Source organism: Lycium ferocissimum, unplaced genomic scaffold, assembly GCF_029784015.1.
Source record: "Lycium ferocissimum isolate CSIRO_LF1 unplaced genomic scaffold, AGI_CSIRO_Lferr_CH_V1 ctg11174, whole genome shotgun sequence".
In the NCBI taxonomy this organism is placed as follows: Eukaryota; Viridiplantae; Streptophyta; class Magnoliopsida; order Solanales; family Solanaceae; genus Lycium; species Lycium ferocissimum.
In genome coordinates, this window is record NW_026713701.1 from 35,175 (window position 1) to 45,273 (window position 10,099).

The 10,099-nt window shown below is 37.1% G+C and overlaps 2 protein-coding genes and 1 long non-coding RNA gene across 6 annotated transcripts; 1 reads left to right on the top strand and 2 right to left on the bottom strand.

The window, feature by feature from the left end:
• The first annotated feature begins 434 nt into the window (after nt 1-434).
• Nucleotides 435-1,625, top strand: LOC132041695 (uncharacterized). Its single transcript, XM_059432403.1, has 2 exons — nt 435-785; nt 1,161-1,625. Exons 1-2 carry the CDS (start codon nt 435-437, stop codon nt 1,623-1,625), a joined length of 816 nt encoding a protein of 271 aa, XP_059288386.1.
• Nucleotides 1,626-1,874: 249 nt separating this feature from the next.
• LOC132041694 (uncharacterized) lies at nt 1,875-4,059 on the bottom strand. 4 transcript variants are annotated; one of them, XR_009411192.1, is made up of 6 exons: nt 3,699-4,059; nt 3,470-3,614; nt 3,222-3,365; nt 2,837-3,135; nt 2,505-2,738; nt 1,875-2,426 (listed from the first exon to the last, which is right to left on the bottom strand). It is a non-coding gene; the product is annotated as an uncharacterized LOC132041694 (long non-coding RNA). The 4 variants fall into 4 exon arrangements; XR_009411193.1 differs by having other exon boundaries at nt 2,837-3,102; nt 3,470-4,057; XR_009411191.1 differs by having other exon boundaries at nt 2,837-3,098; nt 3,470-4,056.
• Nucleotides 4,060-4,089: 30 nt separating this feature from the next.
• On the bottom strand, nt 4,090-9,414 carry LOC132041696 (uncharacterized). The gene is made up of 4 exons (XM_059432404.1): nt 8,980-9,414; nt 5,089-5,550; nt 4,713-4,814; nt 4,090-4,263 (listed from the first exon to the last, which is right to left on the bottom strand). Exons 1-4 carry the CDS (start codon nt 9,412-9,414, stop codon nt 4,090-4,092), a joined length of 1,173 nt encoding a protein of 390 aa, XP_059288387.1.
• Between the last annotated feature and the right edge of the window lie 685 nt (nt 9,415-10,099).

Consider the following 10,099-nt stretch of genomic DNA (forward strand, 5'->3'; position numbering starts at 1 on the left):
TGTAGACCAATTGTTATAGTTGACGGGAGCCACCTCAAAACAGCATACAACGAAAAATTTGTTTCAGCAAGCACGTTAGACGGTGCAGGTAAGTTAAATACACGTATCAACTTGATTATACTAAAGAATGAATATATAGAAACTGATTTTTTTTAAATGCTGCGGTATTTGCAGGTAATATACTTCCTTTAGCATATGGTGTGATAGATTCAGAAAATGACAAGTCTTGGACGTAGTTCTTTGAGCGATTCAGCGAAGCGTTTGGTGTAAGAGAGAACATGTGTATTGTTTCCGATAGGCATGAAAGCCTAAACAAAGCTGTTTCTAGAATCTATCCGAATGTGCCACATTATGCATGCATATGGCATCTTTGGGGTAACGTATGTAAGAAGTATAAGAAAAGCCATGATGTGTTGAGTCCCGTGTTTTATGCAATGGCAAAAGCGTACATGCAGGAAGATTTTGATGAGCTTATGGGGAAGGTTGAGAAGGCAGATTTTCGAGTGGCAGAGTATTTGGAATTGGCTGGAAGAGAAAAGTGGGCTAGAGTGTATGCAACTGTTAACCGAAGGTGGACAATGACTTCGAACATAGCAGAGTGTATTAATCGTTACCTTGTAGCAGCAAGAGAGCTTCCTATATTTGATTTTCTAGAAGAAGTGAGGAAGATGTTTGGAAGATGGAATTATAATAATCGAAAAAATGGTATATACACGTTCACAGCACTCGGTAAAAAGTTCCAGGAGACGTTGTCAATAAATGAGTATCTATGTTTACATATGACGGTATGTTTCATTTGAAATTGCTTAAGTATGTTTGATTGAGATTCAGTTATGTTAGTTGTAATTGATGTATTTAGCATATGCAACGATGTGAGATCTCTGTGAAATGATAACATGTATATATTAGCTGAATATGTATTTGATTCTCTTATATTAGCTGTATTTGTTGTATTTAAGTATATGCAGTCTGTATATATGTGTCAAATACTTACATGTATTTGGTGTATGTGACTAGATTTACCAAATATAGTTAGTCAGCCATGAAAAATAATTAGCGATATGCTTATGATTATAATGGTTTAATCTTTGCAAACATGAACTTATGTGTATTTGACTATACGTAATGTATGTTTTATGTATTTGACTGATCACTTGTAGGTCGAACCATCAACCGAATACTTGTACACAATATATGATGCAGGAAGGCGTTTCATCGTTAACTTGGACAACAAAACTTGCAGTTGTCGGATGTTTCAAATAGACGAAATTCCATGCCCACATGCATGGGCTGTCATTAAGAAGAAAAATCTAATGGCTGATGATTACTGTTCCGATTTGTTCAAACCGCACACCGTGGTGAAGACGTATGATGTCGCCGTGGATCCTCTCCCTGACGAGCGGGAATGGAAGGTTCCAACATACATATCAGAGGATGTGGTTTTGCCACCAAGATACAAGAGACCTCCTGGTAGGCGAAGAAAAAGTGTGATAAGCCGTTATTTGAATTGCTTCTTGGGAAAAAAAGACATGCTTGCAGTACTTGTGGACAGACTGGACACAATAGATGTTCTTGTAGTAATGCTCCTAGAAGGAAATAATTGTTTTTTGTTTGTAGCGGTTTAGATTTGTTACACTAAATACACTGTTGGTTTGCATTTTTTTGAATAAAAATGAAATCTGTTTGAATACTACTTGTGTGATATCTTCAGTTGGAAATGTATTGAATAGTTATCTTTTAATTTATTCACAAATGAATATAAAAGGCAGCATCAGTTCTTTCAAAAAAAAAATAGTCACTGTATATAAAAATGTAGTATTGATTCCAACATACATCAAATACATATAATTTAGAAAATGTATCTGAATGTGCCATCTTATTAAGTTGCAATTGTATTTGAAATATTTTAATGTTTCTGGGTATGGCGAATTCAAATACATACAACCCCCTTGTTTCAGGATCTAAATACGCGTACGTATTTGAGTGTACCTCACTGTATCACATCCAAGATATAGCGTATATACACATTCATCTAAATTCCAAAAATAAAATCACACAACTTTGATAATTAGACTAAGCTAAATGTTCCAATTAAAATTTAAGGAAATTGATAAGATAGTCTTAAACTAACTAAATCTAAAATATTTGCTATAAAAATAGCCATAGTCTGAAATTACAATTAAATATTCCTACATCGATCCTAAGTAACATCAATTGTGTCAACTTTGTCATAATCCACTGCTGGCCTAACTGGTTTTGGTGGCGCCTCAATGTCGCTCATAGCATGTTCATCGATCTTCCGTGCAGCATAGTCCCAAAGGAGTGCGCCGTACCTAGTGCGGGGCATTCTTGCATCGATTTGTGCTGGGATACCTTCACCAGTGCTTAGATATTCAACGAACACTGCTACGTACACACCACAATCCCTGGAAAAGTATAATAGAAGTAGAATTATTAGAATGAACCTCGTATATGAAAAATTGCAATACAATAAAAATATGTACATGCTAGAAGTGTCTTGCTGCGGCAGATTTTCTACATACTCCACTTGAATGTTCTCATTCTGTGTCATGTCCGTATATGCTGGGTGATTCTGCCAATTTATGCTAGTTTTTTTAGTGTAGAATCCACTGATGTGTAGATAATGTGCCAGGAGGGCAGCAAGCTTTTGTACTTCCCTTCTAACAATTGCGTTGTGGCCTGCGCTGCCTCGATATGAGTTGTACACAAAAAGTCACCTGTCATACCGAAAAAATATACATAAATACATAATTCATTAAAACACAGTTGAAACTGGAAAAATTCTTAACTAAGAAAATATAGATACATAAAATACCTGTCATTGAATGAGAATACAACCAAAATCCAATGATTATTCTCTTTGATGTTGACAGGTATAAAAATATTGTCAACTGAATGTCACGGGACATTTGCATGCAATCTGTAGCCCTTAACATATTGACATATATCGTCTTCTTCGTTGGCTACATTGGGTCCAGTTTCCGGGTTGTTGTATGCAAGATATGTTTGATCAACCTTTTGCATGAAGAGATAGTCAACTGTTGTGTATTTGAAAATGCTCCTTCTGTCATACTTGCCTTTCTTTCATAAGTAGTAGAAAATCACAACAATTTGCTGAAAATCGAAACACATAAACATTAAGAATATCAAAACATAATCTTAGAAAATGAGTATTTTATGTATCTATATCTTTATTGAACCTCATCATTCCACAGCTGGCCACTCATTGATAACTGGTAGAACCAGTTTTTGTTCTCTACTACCGTGATGCCAAAATTATAAGTATAATCTGCATCATTCTCAAAAGCTGCCATCTTCTTTCTGTAACGTCTTCATTGTTCTTTCTACGAAAGGAGTATGCAAAATACATACAGTTAGTTGATATGAAATAAATAACTGGTATCTAAATTAATTAGTACAATCTGCAACTTTAACATGAAGAACATACTTATTTTCATGCCTGACAAGCAGTCCCTCGCGAATTCACTCCAAGTATTTATCAAAAAGCTCTGTGTCGACTGGGCCGGTGATAGGATCTTCCGCGAATGGATGCTTTTTCTTAAAAATGCGGACAGTGATGTGTTGTGAACCACCTGAAATATAGAAAATACATATGATCAATATAATATGCTTTGGAATACACAAAATTAAATACATTAATGCTTGTTTATGTATACTTTCCTGGAGCAGAGTCGTAATCCTCCATGAAAGGAGAAACTTGGCATTTACTAGGACGCCTATTCCGGGCGATGATGGATGCAAAACCATTCGTCTTTCGGGAGTTTGGCTTGGAAGCATCTCGTCAGGCAAGAGAAACTGAGATAAAGGTATCACGTTCTCACCAACTTTGGGCGGTGTCTCGAAAATCGGACGATCTTCCTGCTGTACAGCACTCTTGTCATGAGAGGGGCCCAAAGACCAGACTGTGCGAGAAATATCAGCTAGGACCTCTGCTATGTCGGCGGAGTTTGCTGATACGACTGGCGATTTGTCAGATACGGTGTCTTTGGGAAACTGAACTATGTATTCCTATTCAAGAAATGGAAATACATTAGATATATATATAGATTATGAAACAATCAGATGTATTTGATTTATCATACCGTCGATTCTTTTTTTTTTTTCTCTAGAATTATCACCACTTTCTTGAAGTTCTTCAGTAGATGCCTTTAATGTTTCCCCACTCCCGTTGTCGTGATCCATTCCAATATCAGGCACATCAAACTGTTGCATACCAACTCCCTTGAAAAAAAAATTAGAGAAATTAAATAAATAAAGAAGGCAAATACATTAAATCAGTTACATAAAATAGATTATAATACAAATATGCCTATAAACACATAAACAAAGTCATGCATCAATAAAATATAAGTAATTTCAACGTACATCCATGTACATCAAAGCGTAATTCAAGATACCCAATAAACACATGACACAGTAAAAACTGTGTTGTATTTGAAAAAAAGACAATCAAATACATGGATACTAAATTCAAAATATGCCAAAAAAACTTGAACAAAATACACTAAATTAATTTACAAATACATCAAGTAAACTCTGATGTACAACCAAGTATTTTGAGGGAAAACAAATACATTCAAAACACACCAAAAAAATTTAAAAAACAAATAAATATATCAATCAGAAAATACAAGTACGGTTTCAATACATTGAATTCACCAACAAACTACCTCTGTTGATGCTGCATGACCCGTGTCGGTTTGCATTTGTACTCCGGGATCCCGTGGAATGTAGTCGTGGGCTGGCTGAACCGGGGCCGCACTGTCAGCACCCTATAAAAATAGTATTTGCTAACTTTTATGTATCCGTTGTATTTCAAAATTTCAAATAATTGTATATGTATAGATATTTAATACCTTTTCTGTAGTTTGATTCACTTTCATACATTCAAAAACTTTGGCAAAGTTTTCGTTGATGGCTTTGTGAAGATCCTTAAATTCGGCGAAAACCTAAAATTTCAAACAATAAAAACATAAACAGCATACCTTATTAAACAGTAATACAATACAAAAAAAAATATGATAAAGAACAAATAATAAGTCTTACTTTATTCTTAAACTCATTGAGTTCCTCCCTTAAACCAGAGATATCATCAGATTTGCTGGTGGATGGGACGTTAACAGGAACAGCAGACGGGTTGGGTATTGGTGCTGATTGTTCCTTTTCCATTGTTGAAGCATGCTGAGTTGATGCCAACCCATGACGTCTGGTCAATCGTCCACCACTCGGATGACTACCAGAACGTGTAATTGGAGATGTGGTCTTCTTCGCTGGCGATGGTACCATTGGCATCTGTCTAGGCTTCTTGTGAGGGGGAGATTGTGATACACCTTTATTTTGAGTCTTCTTGGCCATAGACACATGGGGTGGTGTCGAACTAAAATCATCATAGTCATCCGCCACCTGTTGTTGAATTGTCGATGCAGATTTACCGGAGAGATATGGACGCAATCCAAGTTCCTCAATCTCCCTGATGGTCGGCACGATATTCCTATAAGTAGGACGGTCCTGCAAAAGTATCATACTTAAATAAGTCAGATACAAAAATACCAAATAGTTCAGAATTTATTTTCATGTGTTTGATGTAATGGATAATTTCATATACATAGATTCAAATACATAATTATGTTCAAATACATGTGGATATCTGGATTTGAAAGACTAATAAACTGATTGACAGTTCACTGTTTTTGATCAAAATACATAATTATGATTCAAATACATGTTGAAAACTCAATTTATTTAACATAACTTAAACATCCACGTATTTTTGCATTAAAATAATGAGTGCAAATTACCTCTGAGTCGTCATCATTGAACATGTCAGTCATGAGATTGTCACACCCTAACCTTGGTAAGGCGTGACTGGCACTCGGCACCCTACGGGAACCGAGTGAACCAACTGTAACTCACGTTTTTTGTATCTCGAAAGGCAGCATAAGACCAAGGTACTATAAGCCATAGGGGCACAAGCCCAAAAGATAACATACTTACGTCTTCAAACTAATCTCGAGTGCATGTGCCGGTAAGGCTATCTATAATAATGATACAACTTAGTACAAGTCGAGTTAATTATAAGATATCTAACTGTGCATATCTGTCTACGAGCCTCTACTGGAGTACATGACATAAAGTGGCCGGAATGTGGCCCCGCCATACCCATGCAAATGCATATGCAGCCATGCTGACTCGGTGGCAACTCCGAAGTAAGTGGAGCGCCACGACTCGCTCGCCGAGCTAGTATCTTACCGAAAGATCCGTCAAGCGGTATCTCAAGACCGGCGGCATGAAACCCGGCCGCCCCCGTAGGGACGCCGCCCGAGCAATGTACTGAGTATGCAAGGCGGAAAGTGCAACAAAATAGCCATATACTAAAGATAAGAAGAATAAGAATCAATTTGGCTTTTCTGAACTACCGATGGAAATCTAGCATATGTATACATACCTCTTCATCTTCTTGCGATCTTTACTAGGTCTGTATACCCTACCATAGTCCTGGTTACCTTATCATCAAACGTTATCTGAACATGTGTTGCGGCGTGCAACCCGATCCATATATGATACAAGTCTCTCTCTATACTCTCGCATGCTTAACCATATCTATGTATAGTACTGTGCCTTTATCTTACTAATAATCTGATACTAACTTCCCAACTGATCAGTGGTAATTGCTCGAAAGCGCGGCACATAAAGCGGAGTCCGATTATCGCTCGACAGAGAGCGCAACCGCCCGAACAGCCGGTAATCGCCCGACCGGCCGTAGCACGGTAATCGCCCTCGGGGTTCCGTTGGTAAATATATACATACATATCCGCCCAACGGGCCGTAGCATGGGCGGTAATAACCGCCCAACCAGCCGTAGCATGCGGTAAATACATAATCGCCCAACCGGTCGTAGTCCAAAGGTAAATATATACCGCCCAACCGGACTTAATTGGTGGTAACATTCGCCCGACCGGTCGCAGACCGTTGGTAATTATAATCAACATCATGATCAAACCTCTACGAGTAACCTCTATGCACTTCTCATAGCCGTCATTTATTCGCTAATGTCCACATAATCACTTAAGACTTATAACACATCTCTGGGCCACAACATATAGATATATGTGCTGCAGAACGTGCAGCCCGATCCAATCTCTCATATAGAATCCCTTTATATAATTCTAGTACTCATTCCTTATCTATTCACTTCTAAGCTCTTCACGTGACCATCAATTATCCGTCAACGCTTATATTGTCATATAAAACTCATAAGCATTTTTCTAGGCCCTTAAGACTTCTTCCCACTTAACTAAACATTAGCCAAATCCTGAGATACATCATAAGTCTCTCTTCTAGTATCAAATACCTCATTAGGGATCCTTCACTAGCACTCTATTCATGTCCCACAAAACATTCCTTAAGACACATTCCTAAACTCATTGGATTGTTATTACTATGGAACTATCGTCATCGCTATATCTCACCTTGAAGGAACAAATATCATAAGGTGAGATCAATCACAATGAATAATTTCAAAGGTCATGAATGAGCTCAATAATATCATGAGATTCATAGGCGTCTACAATTTGTGGAAACAACGATATTATGGATATAGTACAAAGGTTTATAATAAGGAATCATGCCTTTAGAAAGAACGGGTTTAGCCTTATCATACTAGGAATCGTGCCCCTTGACCTTCCCACTTATCTCCTGACTTGTAATCTACATATAAAATCATTCATACTATTATTAGGCTCACCATCATACACTTGTATTACGTCGTTAATTAAAATCCCTTTAGAATCTGTCGAAATTAGGGCAGCATCTCCCCTGTTTATATGCCTAACCCGAAATCTCAATTTAGCAACCAACAACAACAACAACAATACAAACATCAACAACAATACTATCAACACCAAAATATTCCATAAACATCTCACACGATGTTTTATCCAATTTCTCGACCCACAAATTCACTATACGCTCATTTAGTAACTTTTCCTCTGTAGATAAGCTTAAATCAATACTAATAAAGAAAGATTCACACCTTTCACCCGCTAGAATTGCAATATCTTCGATTATCACCTTGAATCCAAGCCAAGTTTCGCCGCAATTCGATATTATAATCGCAGCTATGTGTTGTCCGAACTTAAATTCGGAGATTTCACTTAATTTGTGTTAAAATCTTGTGGACGGAAGTTGGGAGAATTTTCTAGAAGATTTGGGAAATATTTGGAAAATTATTGGCTGAAAAATGAGGTTTAGGATCTGATTTGATCCTTAAATAGTGAGTCAAATTCGGGTCGGGGTCACTGTAGTAAGTCGGTTCTCGTAGTAGTACCGTGCACCTTGTTATCGTAGCAGCGTTTTCGCTCCGTCACCTAACTTGTAATGTTCATAATTCTGCACTTCGATACCGTATCGATGAGCGGTTTGTTGCACTGGAAACTAGACACGACGAACTTTATTTTAGGCTTATACTTTACTTCTGAACTCCTCATCTACTAAAAGATATTCTTTCTCCAAGTTGGGCCAAAATTGCCCCTCATATTTTCTTCCAAGTTCCAACAAATTTAATTTCCTTAATTCACTTGCCCTTCAATCCTTTCATAGCTTACTATATGAACTTAAATCCTTATAACCATAAGTTAAACACATATAAGCGCACATACCTCCTGAAAGGTAGCTCGAATCTCAAGAGGCTGCAGGGCATTTAGTAACCATTGACCTTCCTTTCTTATCTTAGATCGTGCCATAGAGCTAAATCATAGGATATGGTGTCCCTGATTCTAACCTCAAATGTGTTGATCCCGGATAAGTCAGTTGGTTCCCAACCTACGGGTCGGAGCCCGTCATACTCCTGGGAGGGGTGTGACAGAGATCTTTAAAGTGTGGAGTCCCGTCTATGGTTTTCCAGTTGAACATTCTGGGAATGCGATCTCCATTTTTTACTGCCAAATTTGGGTAAATGTTGGAGCAGCACTCGTATAGCCATGCTTGCATAGCAAACGGAAAACCCCGAAGACAATAATACTGTTTTGTCTTATCCATCTTATGGTGAAGACTTCTGACCAAATTATCAAACGCTTTCTTTCCCCATGTATAGTCTAGGTACCGCCCACTCTCTACCAAGTCAAAATGAAGCCTTGGAATGACGACATTGTTTTTCTCACCGGATAAGATGTATGTATGGATAAAATACAGTAATGCAATCTTTACAGCATCTCCGTCTGCATCATCGTCAACGCCCCAATTCTGATCCTCGAAGCATTCAACGAATTCACCCTTTTTCAAACTTTTGTTGGAACCCCCAAAATATGTATCCAACAGTCTGTTTTTCTTAGACTTAACAACAATTTCTTCGCCAAAACACTTCAACCCAGTCATTAATGCAAAATCGAGAAGATTGAACGTCAATTAGAAACCATTAACATCAATAACAAAGGCAGTGGGGGTACTTTTTTTCAGCTCTCTAACCATAAAACACCTGAACATCTGTGGTTGAACTTCACAGTGCTGCATGTCGAGGTATTTCCCAAATATAGTCACAAAAAAGAGTTCAAACTGTCTATCGATAAGCTTGTCCTTCAATTCTTTTTTAACTTTCGGGTTCATGTAAGAAGCATATCGTATTGCATGACTGGGAGGATATTGGACAAATAATTTATTATCTTGTATAAATACAAATAGTTAATTAAAAAAGACATAACAAATAATATGTATACGAATATCATATGAAACTGATGAAGAAAATTAGAGTGAACCATACATATATTCAAAAAATATGTACACAAATGATTAAATACACGTGTGTATGTGTGTTTAAATGAGGTTGTAATTGAATATTGATTGATCAGTTGTTCAAAATACATAACTACCTTCAAAAACTTATATTTGTGTTCAGATACATCATTCGTTAATGTTTTCAACTCACATATTTTTTCAAGAAAATAGAACATCAACAATTAATAGACATGTAACTCAAACATAAAATTGAGATTCAACTACACATATATTGAAATACATGATTTCTCAGTTCAGCAACCTTTTCAAATACACAACAATTTTCCAA